General features: G+C 49.7%; 1 protein-coding gene across 1 annotated transcript; it reads right to left on the reverse strand.

Annotated features, from left to right (window-relative positions):
- Positions 1-1,527: 1,527 nt before the first annotated feature.
- IGFBPL1 (insulin like growth factor binding protein like 1) lies at positions 1,528-12,787 on the reverse strand. Its single transcript, XM_065879797.1, has 4 exons — positions 12,340-12,787; positions 4,294-4,403; positions 3,537-3,653; positions 1,528-1,677 (listed from the first exon to the last, which is right to left on the reverse strand). The coding sequence occupies exons 1-4, from the start codon at positions 12,785-12,787 to the stop codon at positions 1,528-1,530; spliced, it is 825 nt and encodes a 274-aa protein (XP_065735869.1).
- Positions 12,788-17,304: the final 4,517 nt, after the last annotated feature.

A 17,304-nucleotide genomic window follows, 5' to 3' on the forward strand; every position in this document is an offset into this window, starting at 1 on the left:
CAGCAGGACCCTCCCCCCTCTTCCTACAACACATACTAAGTCACTAATCAGCCCTAGACAGATGAGGTAAAGAGTCACAGCTGACACACACCTCGGTCCAGCCCTTTAGAATTACAAATATACCTAAGGTGACCTTCCCTTGGAGGGAGAAGTTAAAAAAAGAATTCTCACAGAGCTATTCATTTCAGAAGTATAAAAAGGCTACATGCAGTCTGTTTTCCCAATGTTTGCCCTGCTAAAAACTACATCTGCATACGAATCTAGTTTGCATCTAATTTTTAAAAACATACGAAAATGGTTATCTACAAACACAGTTCTTCCAATTCTTCACAAAGCAAACAAGATCCATGACTTGACTTTTCCATCATCCTGTAATCAATGTTTCTAAGACCCTAGAAGAAAAGAGGGAAAAGAATTAGAGAAAGAAAGCCTGCTCTGTCGTAGTCAACTATGTGTTAGATGGAAGGTGGGGGAAATGCCGCTAACTTTAAATCTCTCCCCAACCAGGGGTGGTGCCGGTGGGAGCAGAGACGCCTGTGGGGGTCTAGGAAATACATGTAAGGCCAATGGATGGGAGGCAGATTCCAGCTTAATGTGCGGAAAAACTTTCAACTATTGGAAAAATCCACAGATGGTTGTTTGGTGGTAGTGAGCTCTGTGTCCCTGGAGGTATGCAAGCAATAGCCGGCCAATTCTGCATGTTGTAGAGGGAACTCACGGACTGGGCTGTGGCAATGGTATTAAAATTCCATGGCTCTTTGTGACCCCTTTGAAAACTCATTTATAGTAGACTATATTCATACCCTGGTATCATTTCTGTTTTTAAAATATAAATATATGTACTTATAAATTATACATATATTTAAAACATGAAACATACATACACACACATATGTACATACAGAAGTATACATACAAGTGTACAGGACAAAAAGTCTCGATACTTGACTTTTTGATACATATATATAACTATACACATATATAAAAAACTAAAACTTAAGTATCAGGAGGGCAACTTTAAGAGCCATCTCCTCACTGAATTCCTATTTGACGATTTTACACCTTACATTTTCCTCCCTGTTTCTAGAAGCTCTAACTACTTGCAGAGCTACAGACAAGGAAGAACCTGGGAATAGACCCAGGAAGCTCAGACTGTCTTCTTTGCGGGCGTGTTTTCACCTGGATGCTGTCATAGTGACCACGTCTGCTCTCTTAGCACCCTCACTGGGCGGACTTGGAGAAATAGAAAAAAATAGGTGGTCTTTTTCACCTGACGGACACCCATAACACTCACAGCTCTTGACTTTGCATCCTAGTGGGAAGCCCAGTGTGATACGTGTGTAGAACATACCACAGAGTCTACCTGCCAATTTTGTAATATGTTGCTACTCTTGGTTTGCATTTCTCTGGTTTCCTTGATTCATGTATTTTTCTTCTTATTTATTATGCATCTTATGACTCATCTCAATCTCCCGTGACACAGGTGTACAAATACTGCAGATGACTTGGAACATGCACATTACCCCCTCACATGTGGTCATCTGGACCTGGGAAGCGGGCGGCTCTGTACTGGCTCCGATCCACCACGGTGACTGTGCCGTGCGACTGGGCCTCCCCAACTGCGTTGGCTGAATGGCACTGGTACACCCCCTCGTCTTCCTTCCTCAGAGGGTTGATCTAGAAGTTAAACAGGCAAGTTTGTACAGTCATATATGGCATAGCAAAATTACTTATTTAGTTCTTAATGATTCTGAACACTTACTCCTTTTCAAAATAAGACAGAGCTCACCCTCTATTTCTCTTCTTGCCTTGGCTGCCGAGAAAGAGTTAAACTTCCTTCTCAGTACCCTCTCTATCCTGGCTCTCATTTTAATGTTTCCTCTGCATTTCTGCCTTTTACTGTGAGGCTACCTGGTCCTTTTATTGAAGGTGATAGGTATAGATTCCAAGGAAAATACTGCAAACTAAAAGAACAAAACCCTACTGACCACAGAATAGCCCTCAAATGCTCCCAACGGATGCAGCCTTTTCAAAATAACACCAGAGACAACCTTCCCCCACCTCTCCTTGTAATAAAAGGAGGGGAATATGCTTGATGTGAAAAAGCCGTGGACCCAACTGCATTCTGAGTCTCTGAGCTGGGTGGAGAAGTTGCCCACGCTGGCCGAGATGGGGGTGGAATGAGGAGGACACCCTCAAGGGCCCGTCTCACGCCCCTGCAGAGGAGATCCACGGTAGCTCCCTCCTCTCTTGCTTTCTCTCGTTGTAACAGCTTCTCTCAACTGTGAGTCACTACAGACTGGAGAGGGTTTGTGCACCCGTCTCATTTTGATCCCATGGTGGCTGAAGGCGGAGCATCGTTACCCTCACATTACAGGAGACTCGCAGGTAAGTCACAGACTGTTAGGGTCACTGGACATGGTCTAGTCCAAGGCCCTCTTTTTTATTTATCTTTTTTTTTTTTTTTTTTTTTTTTGCGGCACGCGGGTCTGTCACTGTTGTGCCCCTCTCGCTGCGGAACACAGGCTCCAGACGCGCAGGCTCAGCGGCCATGGCTCACAGGCCCAGCCGCTTCGCGGCACGTGGGCTCTTCGCGGAACTGGGGCACGAACCCGTGTCCCCTGCATCGGCAGGCGGACGCTCAACCACTACGCCACCAGGAAAGCCCGGCCCTCTTTTTATGGTTGTGGACACTGAAGCTCTGAGAGGTAGGGTAACCAGCCCCACTCGGGCCCCCATCTCGTCACTCCATCGCCCTTTTAAACACAGGGCATTCCCTCTTCTCAGCCAAACTGCCGCACGTGGCATAGAAGAGCCCTGTAGGAGGATGTGAATCTGCCACCTTCCGTCTTTATCAGCCGTGTGGTCTCAGGCAAGTGTATTAGCTTCCTATGGCTGCTGTTGCAAATGACCACACGTTTAATGGCTTAAGACAACACAAATTTATTATCTACAGTTCTTGAGGTCAGAAGTCCGAATGGGTCTCAGTGGGCTAAACCCAAGGTATCAGCGGGGTTGCCTTCTTTCTAGAAGCCCTAAGAGAAGCATTCTAGAGGCTGCCTGCAGTCCTTGGCCTGTGGCCCCCTCTTGCATCTTCAAAGCCAGCAACAGTAGTTCATGTCTTCTGACACTGCCATCTCTCTGGCTCTCTCTCCTGCCTCCCTCTTCCACGTTTAAAGGACTCCTGTGATTATATCGGGTCCACCCAGATAACCCAGGATAACTTTATTAAAGTCAGCTGATTAACAACTTTAATTCCATCCTTTTTCCCCTCTTGCCACACAACATACCATATCCACCAGTTCAAGGATTAGCACATAGACATCTTTCCGGGGCCATAATTCTGCCTACCTCTGAAGATCACTTCTGCTCTCAGGGGTTATACTACCTGCCCTGCTTTCCTCTCAGTTACTGTAGGGTCCAAGGAGAAATGGATCAGAGTATTTGAAAGGTGTAACATGTTATAGAAATATAAAAGGTGCTTTATAAGGGCCAGTCAATAATAGCCAATAATCCTAAACAAATGAGATACTCACCAAAACCCAGGCCGTGGCCGCGTGGTCAGAAGGGCCCCCTTGCACCTGGACAGCTATATTGATGTGGTCCCCAGGCAGGTCCTTCAGCACCTGAGTGCCCTCAGGAGACCGTGTGACCTACAGAGAACAGAAAAACCAGGAGTGATTTAGAAAAAGCATTTCTGGATAAGGACCACCCCACAGACACCCTCGTTGTCTTCACCTTCCTGCTGACTTGAAGGCTGACCCTAGTATCTCTTATTCCTATTAAATGCCAGTTTCTTCCTAAGCCTGAACGTATGTACAGACAGTGCCCCCTGCTGGACAGCGAAGATGTAGACACCACCACTATCAGAATCTCATTGCCTTTCTCAGGGCTGTTGAGATAAGGAGACAACATATGCCAGTCTCTCAAAAACTGAACTGCAGAAAGATCTAGTTTTGGAATAGGATTGGGTCATTTGCCACCAGCCAAGTCTTTCTAAAACCCAGATCCAGTGAAGGAAGCTCTAACTTCATCTCAGCTGACCTAGGCTAGATAAACAGCAGAACTTCCTGGACAGCTAAGTGGCAGAGGGAGCAAATGGCAACACCCCTTCTCTGGGGAGAGGTTTGGGGTAAAAGTTTTGAGGCATAAATCTGGAGGCAGAGGGGTGGAACATAATTTTTTTTTTAATCCTCCAATTCACATATAAACACACACACACCCTTAAAAAACATTTATACACCCCACCCCACCCCCAAACACACACACAGAGAAGTTCTTGGATATAAATACCTTCCTCCATGTGACAACTGGGGCAGGCACAGCTCTCACCTCACAGGACAGGGACGCCTGTGCCCCGGTGACATTGTGAACACTCCGGGGTGGAGTGATGACCACAGGAGCTGGGAGAAGAAGACAAGGGAAGACAGCCTTGACCCTGATCAAGCCCCCCACATCTAAGATACCCTGCCTGCAGAGAGCATGTTGGGGCAGATGAGAGCTCCCCACAGAAAGGACACACTCATAGGCAAGGAATCGTAGAAGAGTTTTCTTAGACCTGGAAGGATGCCTACTTGTTTCCTCCTACATTGCCTTTGTTCTACCAACAGGAAAACAGGGATCCAGAGAGGAAAGGCGACTTCTCAAAGTCGCCCAGCATGTCTGTCTGTGGTCTCATCACACTCCCTCCCAGGATCCCTTCCAGGACCCCAGCTGCCATCTGCTTACAGCTCAACTACACTGACAGTGTGCCAGGCTCCGGGAGGGGCTGGTGTCACTTCACCCGAGGCAGAGTCTTCTACCAGATGGGCTTTTCTCCTTCCGCATGGAGGGCATTTCAAAGAATAACGCCATGCAGAACAGCTGCCCTCACCCCCTGCTGAGACCCCCTGCGGTTCAAGATGCTCATTTGCATATCACAGGCTCCACACACCTCCCCATCCTCGAGGATAAAACTGCAGGCACGGACACCGAGCCTCGCTGCGCTGCGTGGAGAAAGGTAAATCAGGGAATCCGGCAATGTGGTGCTAGGCTGCCAGCACGCTACAGGAAGGACGGGGCGGGTGTGGGCTCGCTGGGCGGGACAGGAGAGCATGTAGCATTTGAGTTAGACACTCTTAGCTGATACTCCACACTCTGCCCTTCTCCCTGTGCCTGGCATCTGCTCTGCTCACACTGGAACTAAAAGAATCAGGTCCAACTGCCTCAGCTTTCAGGCCCTCCGCCCGGCCCTCAGCGTACCTGCCTGCCCTGCCCTGCCCTGCCTTCCCTCTACGTGGAGTGCGCCCCCAGCTCCCCATCCTGAGGGCCTGGGGGTGTGTCCTAGTCCAGGACCAGGGCGTCTGCCCGCTTTGACTGACTGAAACCCAGCCTGCCTTGCAGTGCAGTTGCTTCATCTCGTCTCACAGACCCACCCTCGCAGCTGGGCCCGTGGGGTCTTGGGCGAGGCGCAGTGTGGAGGCTTGGTGAGGAGTATGCTCTCTGCTCAGGTCTGCTGTCTGTAAGATGGGGATAATACCCCCTGCTTCACAGGGCTGTTGAGCTGATCTTATCACGTGATGAGTGTGAAACTGAGGGTTTGAGTTAACACAATATGCAAGTGGGGGGCAGGGGAGGCCTGTTAAACAGATGACTCCGCGAAGAAAGGCATGACAAAAGAGCAAACACATTCACCCTTGGGCCATCAAAATGCAGAGTTCACGACTCTTGGGGCTTCACCTGGGGACTCGGACATCCCTGCAGCCCTCCACAGGCCAGCCTTGGAGAGGGAAAGGGCCCTGGCCCACCTAGGTGGGGCTGCAATGAAAAAGGAGAACAAAGGGAGAGAGACAGAAGGCTGGAGCAAGAGCATGGAGGGAAGGAGTGAAGGGGCGCAGAAATGAGACTGGCCTGACCCCTCCAGACAGACTGGGAGGCAGACCCTGTCAAACTGGTGCCAAAAAATCTCTGGGAAAGTGTCTTAGAGCTATGGAGTCTCAAACTGGAGGGGCCCAACTCCCCAAGAGCATGTGCCTATCTGTGACGGGCTCATCTAGTCTTCACTTGCATGCCCCCAGTGATGGAGAGCTCACTACCTATGAAGCCAGGTCCTTCCGTCCTTGGCTCTGCTGGTTAGAAACCTTGTTCTCACCTGGAGCTAAAACTCACCTCCTGTAACTCCCACCTATTAATTTCAGGGCTGCCCTCAGGAGCCCCACAGCACCTTGGGTGCCTCAAATGGCTTCCAGTGAGTTGAATACAGACCCTGCCCTCCTTACCCCCAGGCTGCTTTCTTCCCCCTCAGCCTGATCAGCTCACTCCTTCAGCTGTGACCAACTGAACGCCCTCCAAGCACCACACCGCTACCCACAGCCCCGAGTGTAGCCAGTCCCCTGAATGGACTAAGGTTCTAGGCTTCTAACATTGCCCAACGTGACCCAGCCACCTGCTGACCGCTACAAAGAACCACAGCACTGCTGCTCTCTGGCGGAGCCCCATCTGCAATGGATGACAAAGAAAGTCTAATTTATTCACAACCCCCTGCCAGCATTACTTCCTTTGGAGCCCAAACCAGTCGTCAAATGGCTCGCCGTGGGAACAATCAGACCTGCATCTTATTCCAAAGCCCTCAGTAGATTCCAAAGGGACACTCAATCAACATGCTTTACTTTCTTTCATGTAGAGTCATAAATTTTAAATGAGATTTCATCAATCCCTTTCAGGCCTAAATGAATAAGCCAGTAAATCACATTTCATCTTTCTCTCTCTTTGCATTTCCCCCTTTTTCCATAACTACAATTAAGAAAGACCATCTTGGAAATACTGCCTTTGCCACTAATTTCAAGGCAGAAAATAGCACTTCTTTTCCAAAAGAGCCCCCTGCTTTTGGTGATAAAGTGATGTTCAAATTTTGATTTCTTTTTAAATGTACATACAGTACATTCATTCCCTCTAGTGTACAGTTCTAAGTTTTGACAAATGCATACGCCGTGTAACCACCACCATACCCAAGATATAGCATTGTTCAGTTATCTTGAAAATTGTCCTCATGTTGCTTAATCTGTTTTTAATTTTAACATCTGATTTTAAATTTAAAATATTTTTATCCATAATAGCTCTTTACAATCAGTCATCATTATCATGATAGTATTAATGGTAATAATACCACCCTTCTGCTTACAGGCTTAAGCCATTCGATCCTTCCAGCAATCTCCCCAGCTGCCAGATGGGGGAGCTAGCCAGGGTTACCCAGCCTTAAACAGCTGGGTGAGGCTATGAGCCCAGCGGTCTAGCTCTGAGCTCTGTCCTACACCATCCTGCCTTCTCCTGAAATGACAGGGAGTTCCATGTCTGCCACTCCTTTCATCCTCACACCAGCCCTGTGAAGTAGGTGCTTTTAGCCCCACTTTACAGATGAGAAATCCAAGGCTCAGAAAAGTGAAGCACCTGGAGGAGTGAAGATGCAAACCCAGGCACGCTGATTCCATTAATCCCACATGGATTTTTAAAGTGAAACATTTGTTAGCCATATGGACTCCATTCCAGAATAAGAAAGAGTTCCTTAGGGATTGTGTTGGGGGCCCCCAAGATAAGTCCCAGGATCAATGATTTGCTACAAGGACTCACAGGACTCGGCACAGTTTACTCACAGCTGGGATTTATTACAACAAACAGAGACAAAGCAACTCAGCAGAGGGAAAAGAGGCTCATGGGGCAAAGACCCGGGAAGCCAGGAGCACACTTTGAGGAGCCTCTCCCAGTGGAGTCACACAGGACGTGCCTAATTCCCCAGCAACGACTTGTGACAACACGTGTGGCGTGCCCTCTACTAGGGAAGCTCACTAGACATTCAGTGCCCAGGGTTTTTATTGGGGTCCAGTCCCCCAGCCTCTGCCTCCTACGTACCAAAATTCCAGACTCCCAGAAGTAAAGCAGGTGTACAGCATAAACCATGCTGTTTGTACAGTGAGCTACTCTTATCAGTTCTGGAAACGGTGGGAAGCCTCCCCACATCCAAATTCTCAGACACCAGCCAAGGGTCAGCCTCGCCAGCAGGGCTTTCTAAGGATAACAGCCTCAGGCCTGCTATGTTTACTCTTTTCTGCACAGAAATGAAACTCTCCATAATCACCCCAGGGAACAGCTCTTGTGAAGATACCATTAAATGGGCAATGTGTCCTTAACCCTGGCAGGACATTCCCAGTCTTACTGTCCCCAAGGGCTCATTCGAGTGTGGCGCTGGGGTCCTCCACATATGACTACCACAGGCAGGTTCAATCCTGTCTCTGCCACACTCCAGTTTCTTCTTTAAAATGGGCACAGGAGTCCATTCTCTCCGCTGTGCCCTCTACACAGGCTGTTGTGAGGACAGTAAAAAGACCTCTTGCCAACTGTAAAAGGCTTCCACGGAGGGACCTGAGGACTCGGCAGGTTGTGCCACCCCAAAGGGTGGTCTCCTCGAAGATGCCCTGCCTGCTCAGGACCCTCTACTGACCTCTGGTGAGTGGGCCTACCGGTCGGGCCCCGCCTGAAGGCTCCAGAAGCCGTGGCCCAGAGCCCTCACTCTGGCGAGCCCGGGGCGCAGCCTCTCACCTTGCTGCTGTCCGAGCTGCCACGCTCCTGGAAGAGCCAGGGCTCTCCTTTCTACCTGCCTTTGGCAAGAGTCATGTGGCTTTCAGGAGGGAGGATGGTGTCTGGTCAGCCCGGTCTGTGAATGTGCCAGCTTTGTCTCCCTAGTTCTTCCTTGCTAAACACTCGTTTCCTTCTGCTTGTGTCAGCAACAGCCCTGGAAATGCTAGGCTGGCACAAACCTACCCATCAGGTAACAGAATAGTCACCCAGGTGGGCACTGGGGGTGGGCCAAATAGCACCAAGGGAAACTCAAATGCCCGGGGGCCTGGTCGCTAACCATTGGGCAAGCTGCTAACAATTTCCTCCTTATCTGCAAATGAGGGTAATGACTGTGGCCCTACATCCTCCGGGGTGAAGGGAGAGAATGAATGTGACTGTGTTATTAACCGTGTGGATCTATACAAATGAAAGGGATCGATATTGCTAAGTGTGTGGGGATCTGTCCCCCCACCCTGTCAACTGAGTGTCTTTGATGGCTGGAATGAAAGATCTTCCTTAATGCCTCTGAGATTTCTTTAAAGTTAATGGCGCTCGGGAAGGAAAGAATATCAGAAGTCATCCACCAGGAACCCATCTGCTCGTATGAAAAAAGCACACAACCAAAGACTTTAATAATCAACACACTGAACAGCCCTGATAATTTATGCTAATAGTCAATGTGAGGATGTGGAACCAGAAACAGCTTAATCCGGCTCCCTGCAGCCTATGCCTCAAGCCCCCTCCCTCGGCATGAAAGACTTTTGAACACGAGGCCCCCCCTTCTTTGTCCCTCTCACAAAGTGGTATTCGCTGCCTCTCCTGGTTACCTGGTAACACACGCCTTGCACAGACTGAGGTTTCTAAGTGCAGCTGGAATTTCAACCGAGGCGAATTTTCTAAGATTTTGGATCTCAAGAGCTCACTGAAGCTTCAGGGGCTCAGTGCCCCCACGGGCACTGGCACGGGACCCCGTTCCTATTTAGTGCAGCATTCAAAACACGACCTCAACCTGCTTTCTGCAGGATCCCAACCTCCTCCCAATGCTAGCAAACAGTCAGGTTGCATACCTGGAACAAAGCAGCCTTTTATTTTATTTCATTTATTTTTGGCTGCGTGGCATGCAGGATCTTAGTTCCCCGAACAGGGATTGAACCCATGCCCCCTGCAGTGGAAGCTTGGAGTCCTAACCACTGGACCACCAGGGAATTCCCCCAAAGCAGCCTTTTAAAGTAATGATAACAATTACAGTACTGTTACTGATAATAACAGTAACAACAACGCCATGCCACCTTACTGTTGAGAAATGGAACTAATAACTCAGTACAGAATGAAGTGTCACCCTGCAGCATGGCACTCAAGGCCTGCAATAAGCCTGCCCCAGACTACTCTGGGTATCATCTCCTCTGCCAACCATCCCACTGGGTACTGCCCACGGGTCCACTGTTCACAGTCGCCCCAGGATCTCCTTCCTCCTTGTATTCGTTCATGCTGTGCCTCCCCATCCCCCCTTCTCAACCCAGGAATTTTCTACCCATCCTTCAAGGCTCCTCTCAGGTGCCTCCCCTTCTGTGAAGCTATACCTGTTCCTCTCAGGAGCCATCACCTGGTGCTAAACAGAGGAACCAGCAACAAGCCTTGGGGGAAAAAAGGAAGGTGGATTCAGACTGAGAAGCCCTGAAGATTCAAGGGTAGCCAATTTGCAGCACCTTCCAGAGTGCTAGAGGTGCATGGCCCCATCTGAAAACAGCCAGGAAAACTCAGGCTGGAGCTCCACCTCAGCTGGGAACTAGTTATGTGGCTCCAGGGAATTCTCTTCTGTCTGCCTCAGTTTGCCCTTCTATTAAATGGGAGTGAGACCTGGCCAGGGTAGTTGTAAAAATCAAGGAAGAAGATGGAATGCAAAAGTGATTTCCAACAACAAAGAATTATTCTTATGTGGGAACATAGTGGGTCTTCAATATATGTGTGTTGATCAAAGGATTACTCTCATTAATAGCATTTTGGGGCATTTCAGAGAGTAGGGGGAAAGGTCAGAATTTAAGCCTGAAAACTGTTTCCAAATGCCCCTCAGAGGCATGGGTAAGAACACTTCCCACACTGCGGGAGCCTAATATTTACAGAGGCCTCATTCCCTTAAAGTCAGGTGCTTGCTTGTTTGAAGGCACAGGTGAGGACTGAGGAGGGGTGATTTTATTACCAATATTGAAGCAGAACAGCTGCTGCTCTGACAGTCTGTTTCCCTTCAAGCAAGGTCCCCAGGGGCATTGTTAAAAAGTGCTCCTGCCAAGTCATCTGGATAAAGGATGGCTTGAGGGCAGCACAGAATGAGGTGCTGCCTTCCGTGGCTGGAAAAGATCCCCCGTCCACACCTTCGTGCTTCACCAGGACACAAGGGCAGGGGGGCCACACAAACATTTCAGGACAAAACGAGATGGGAAAACAGTGCCGGGGTCTGGATAGTGGCTGATGACACAATCGCTGGTAGGGAAGGAGAGCAAAATTCTGGGGAGGCCTGACGCCTGTCACTAATGGGATCATTAAGAGCAGCTTCTGAATTGCCTCTGTTTGGCCCCATGAACATCTTTACTCCCAGGGCCTGTGCCTGAGGTGGGCTCAGAGCCCACAGATCGGAGTGGAGGGGCTGTCACATTTACTTGTCATTTGGTAATTTTCAATGAATTAGGGGTATGGGGCTTCCATCTGCCATCTGGCCACACTCTGGTAACCATAGCAACCGCCACCTGCCTGACTTAACACTATCAAGTCCTGTCCTGAAACAGTACTGAATAGGGTGCTGGGGACCCAGAAGCTAGCCAGGCTTTACAGATCACCCTGGATGAGTCCCTTGCCCCATGGGCCTCAGTTTCCTCTGCATAACAGCAGATTTGGTCTAAATGCCTTCAAGGCAGCTGTCTCTTAGGAACAGAATACCAGCCCAGGGAGGAATCATCTGAGACCATCAGCACCGGTTAGAGTCTGGGGACCTGGTCAGCATTTCTCATGTCTCCTGCATGTGAAGTGAAAGTGTTACCTGTCTGGAAACAAAGAGACCTGCCTGTGAATTAACTGCTGAGGAAAGCAGATTGTAAAAGCGGGTGACAGGAACGAGAAGAAAGGAGACAGGACTGTTTAAATGCCACAGGGCAGAAACAAAGGTTTGAAGTGGAGGAACCTCTACAGTGGCTCCACAGGGGCTGATACAGCCCCTGGAAGGAACCAGCCCAAGGCTGCAGCCAGGGAAACACCAGCCAGCTCTCTCCTCCACTGGGAGCCCCAACCAGGAACAGCCAGCGGTGACTTTCCTGTGCTTCGGGGGCTGCCTCAGACCCCCCAGTGGGCAGCACATTATTTCCAAGTTTCCAGGGACAGGGGCCTTCTTGCTTCATCTCCAGTAGGAACACCCTGCTCCCCAAACTCCCAGTCTCCTGGAGGCAAACATGCCAGGCCTGGAAATAACTGTACCAGCAATTACTTAAGTACCAAAAGGGACAGCAGGCTCATCAAAATTACGACCAGCTCGGTGGCTGGTGTCTCCATGGGTTTGGTAAGGAAGGGTACAGGTTGTGGATTCCTGTCCCGGCCTCCTTAAGTAACTGGCCAGGTAAGGAAAAACTGACCCGAGGGAAACCTGAGGCCCGTGCAGTGCTGTCCATCGCGGCGCACGGGGTGATCCTTCACCCCACAGCCCAGGGGGTCGGGGTCCCTCTTTCTTTACCCGCCCCAGCAGTGCAGGGCAGAAGCCAGACTCACCAAATTCGCAGGGTCCGTCCCGCGCCTTGTGCAGGTGGCCGGGGTGCGCGCGCGGCACCTGCCGGGCGCGCAGGCGCAGCGCGCAAACGCTGGGGTACGAGCGGCCGTCGGAGCCGCAGACGGCGCCGCGCTGCGCGCACACGCAGAGCCCAGTGCCCTCGGGCCCAGCCCCCGCGGCGCGGCTCGCGCACACTAGCCCGGGGCCGCAACGCGCGCCGGCCCACCCCCCGCAGCTCGCGCCCTCGGCGCCCAGGCAGCGCGCGCAGCAGCCGCACTCGTCGCGCGCCGCGATGCTGGGCGCGGGGCAGCGTGCGGGCTCGGGACAGCGCTCCGGCCGGCACGGATCGCACTCGGGGCTCTGGCCGCCCGCGGCGCGGAGCCCGAGGCCGGGTGCCGGCTGCGGCTGCAGCAGAAGGAGCAGCAGGAAGAGCACGGGTGAGCGTGGCATGGTCTGCTCTGGGACGGCAGTGGCGCCTCTGCCTGGAGCTCCGTTCAGCGAGCGCGGCGCCTCCACCCCGCCCGCCTCGCAGTCGCTGATTGGCCGGGCCTGCACCGCGGGGCTCCCACACTCGGCTGCTCGGCCCCGGGCTAGCGCGGCCCGGTAGGCTCCTGGCCCGGCCCGGGTTCCGAGCTGGAGGGGTGTTCTGAGACCTGCTCTCCGACAGCCAATGGGCTCTTGGAGACCCAGTCGGGGCGGGAACTTGCCCGAGGTCGCTCTGGTAGAGCAATGATTGGGTGTACGGTCTCCGGATCCGAGGTTAGCTCCAGGTACTATTCCACTTAATCCAGAAGGATGCGCTCTTTTATTTTATTTTGCATTTAGTAGTTTTCTAAGTTTTATTTTAAAAAGGGAATATATAGTTTAAAATTTCAAAGTTTACAAATGGATGTAACTGAAATGAGGGCTTCCCTTCCACCCTATGACCCAGTATCCCACCCCCCAGCTTCAGGAGGCTACACCTTTTATCAGGTTCTTGGGTATCTTTCCAGGAATTTTGTATGTTTATAAAACCACGTATGATTGCATGGCCCCTCCCTTTAAACACACACACACACACACACACACACACACGCATGCTCTACACATTACTCTGCACTTGGTTTTTCTACCCACGGTATTTCCCATAGTTTCCCCACCTCTTACCATCTGTGAAACTGACCGTCTGTAAATACAATCAATGGAGTGGAATTTAACTGGCTTTTTTCCGCCATAATGCTACATAAAGTCATGGTGCATCTCAAAGTCAGCCGTGACTTTGGCTGTGATGAGATGGTGATACATTTTGGATTGTCCTTGGACATTTTAACTTTGCAAAGTGTTTAACTGCACAAAAACGTAGTTATTTAACTAGTTGTTTTCAGTACTTTTGCTACCGCAAATAATGCTCTGATGTCCTGGAGCACAAGCGGCAGCGTATCTCTGCCATAGTGGGGTGTGCGTGTTGGGAAGACACAGTGGAACAGGTTCTTTCAGTCAGATTTTTATTCCTGTGGCCCCTGTGCTTGTGCAGAGTCAGACTCTGCACCCCGTGCATGGCCCAGTCCTGGCAGGAGTCCCAGACAAGAAACCCAAGGGAGTCTTGATTGCTGGAGTTTAATGTGTGGCCAAATGAAGACACTGGATGGAAAGAAAGACTTGTTGACCAGACTTTACGAGTGACTTTTCATGCCTTCACCCCCTAGCCCTCATTTGCCCTGTGCTGTTTTCTTTATTTTCTGAATTTCTAGAGAAGAGATGGAGGAAGCCTCTTGGAGTCTGGGAAGACCAGCTACAGTACTCTTGTGTAATGTCCATTTTGCTTTTCAAGGTCCTTTCCAGTTTGCAGCTTTCAGGAGATGTCCTTATTCCCCAAAGGAGCCCCTGCAGAGGCCACTTTATGTAGTGGTCAGAGCAGGGCCAGCTGCCTGGCCTGCTGCAGCTCTTCCCTTGCAAGTAGATACATAGAACAGGTACAGGCAAGCACCATGGGAGTGGTGGTAGATGGTGATAAGGACTAAATATAATAATGTCAGTATAGCATGGCTCTCAGTACTTATTAGCAATTGATTGCAACCAGGAGGCTGCTGTCTTTACCTGGAATGGTCTTTAAAAGTGCTCACACCCCTTGACCTTCTACACCCTTCTATAAGCCTCTCCTAAGGAAATATCACTATGTGTGAAGATTTCATTCTGGAGTTGGTCACTACAGCAAAAATTTGGAAAAAACCTAAAGGCCCACTGATAGGCAATGATTAAATAAATTATGGTATATCCAACAATAAAGGATTATCTGGGCATTGAAAATGAGGAAGGAGAGGTAGCTTAATTGCAATGAAAAGATGTTTGTAATATATTGTTTAGTGAAATAGCAATGATAAATTGCATGTCTAGTATGAAGGCATATTTGTAAATATGTGGTTTTGTATACGTGCAGAAATTCAAGATAGTTTAATGATGTAAAGGAAACACTTATAATGTTAAACGGAACAAAGCAGGGCTTGGAAACAAAAGAGATAAGCTCCATGCTGGTTTTCAGAAACATCCTTCCTAATGGGTTCAAACTTTCAAATGGTCATGGGTGTCCAAAGTGAGAATGGACTGCTCCAGAGGTAGTGAGCTCCCTGTCAGTGGAGGAGTTCAAGGATGGCAAGGAGTGTGGAGGGGATCAAAGCATCAGGGATTGGGTGAGAGGATCTCTAAGTCCTTCAAACTGAGCCACGATTCCCATGGTACAGTGCCCTGAGACCTGGACTGGACAAAAGCTGGTCGTGATTGGCAAATAAACGTACACAGGAATGATTTACCAGCTTTTAATGCAAACATTGAGAGTGCAGTAATTGAATGGTGTTATAATGATGAAGTTAATGTGTGCTTACTGCCGGTTGGGATACACAGTCACAGAGGCACATTTACAATGGTCTACATGCCTTTTAAGTAGTAGGAAGAGCATTCTGTAAGCATGACTCAGAATTAAAGCAGAAGACTCATTTTCCAACACTGAGCCTGTGGTATCTGGTCGGAGAAAACATTCCAAAGCTTTGAAGGTGATAGGCATCCACTTCCTTTTAAAAGTTGCCGGCAAGCCCATAGCCCAGCGAACTCTGGTTACCAGAGCACCAGTTAGCACTGTGGGCAACACCTGTGGGCCCATAGGATTATGGGAAAAATGGAGATGAATTCTCCCGGCGGGAAAGGGGGTTGAGGCACCTCTGCCACGTGGCAGGTATGAGCTCCCATGGCGTGAATGTCTACCTCCTCTGCTCCCAGCGAGCACACAGGGAAAGCTGGCTAATGCCCCACTCAGGGTGGATGCACACACACCCAGCAGCTGCTAACATGGGTGTGAACGTCCCAACCGATTCACTCCTCCTGTGAATGTAGATATGAACGGCTCCGTTCATATCTAACTTGCCCTCCAGGAGTGGAGAGGGGCTCACGTGAGCCGAGGACCCTCCATCCACAGGCCATACCCTTGAATCTCAAGTATGACAGGCCAGGCATAGAAGGTCCCCATCCAGGCTGAGGGAATATGAAAGCCCTGTCTCCAGGACTCTGCTGGACCATTCCAGAGTAGAAGGAGAGGTGGGTTTCCAGAGAGAAGCCCATGAATGAGGGGTGGCAGTTCTAGGGGCACAGATTTCAATCCAGTGCTGTTTGTAAGCGGGAACAAGATGTAGAGCTCTGCAAAGATGGGGCCTCAGATGCTGAGCAGCCAAGTAAAATGGAAGAGGGCTTTGCTCTCCTGCCATACACAACTATAAAACCTGGACAGATAAAGAAAACAGCTGTGTGCAGGCACTGCATAGTATTTTCCATCGTGGGGCTGTGATCCTTGAGAGGGAACGCACATAACGTGAGCCCCACATCTACCCAGACCTTCCTCCTAGATAGGTTTCCCAGGCCACAGTATGGGGAGGTAGAGCCCAAGCAGATGGCAGAAGGTCTCCTGGACAGATGAGGCAGAGATCAGAGTTCAGGGCTCAGGTAGCTGGGTTTTGTGGGGAGGCAGCCACAAAAGAGGGAGGAACCACAGAGAGGGAACCCTGGAAGTCGGTGTAGAAATTCCCCTTCAACATTTGGCTGATCCTGAACCACACAGGTGCAGGGTGAGACCTGGAGGCTCCGCAGAGAGCAGCTGCTGGGGGGCTGAGGGCTGGGTGGAGATGCTGGGGCTCACACAGGCCCATCCAGAATGGAGTGCCCCAGCCCACCAGGAACCCTTTCTCCTAGCTCAGAGACACCAGGCAAGCAGCTACCCACTGCAGAGGTGTGAGTTTCAGCTCTAAGAGCTCATGCCATATACTACTAAGTTTAAATAATTCCAACCTTTCCCGTTTTTTTAAAAAAATATTTATTTATTTATTTGGCAGCTCCAGGTCTTAGTTGTGGTACATGGGATCTTCGTTGCGGCACGTGGGATCTTTTGGTTATGGCACGTGAGATCTAGTTCCCTGATCAGGGGTCGAACCTGGGCCCCCTGCATTGGGAGTGCAGTCTTAGCCATTGGACCACCAGTGAAGTCCCTCCCTTTGTTTTTCTAGTCCTGATAGTGGTAGCTGCTTCCTGCAGTTGCTACCTCCAAATTACCTAGTTAACAATTCTTTATGTTAACTTCCTTTTTTTCCACCTGATTAGACCCTAAATGGAGTGGTCTCAAGAAACAACCCTTAAAAGATGGGTCACAATCAGAGAACCAGAGAGCTTAACTAGAAATAAGCACCAATAATAATATAAGTTATTTACTAAAATAGTAAATTTATTTCTTATAAATAAATAAGGTGAATTAGGGTAAATATTGCTGAAAATGACATAAAATTTAATTGTGTGGTTTGCATAATTACAAAGTGAGTTGAATTTACAGCCTTGCCAATCTCTTGTGTGAAAGTTAGGCCATTGATTAGGAAGGGGTGGGAACTTGGATTTTGACTGGTTAGCCTTAATTTTATGTGGCATAATCATTTCTGGTAACCAAATCATAAAGTTCT

This window comes from Phocoena phocoena, chromosome 6, assembly GCF_963924675.1.
Source record: "Phocoena phocoena chromosome 6, mPhoPho1.1, whole genome shotgun sequence".
Taxonomy (NCBI): domain Eukaryota; kingdom Metazoa; phylum Chordata; class Mammalia; order Artiodactyla; family Phocoenidae; genus Phocoena; species Phocoena phocoena.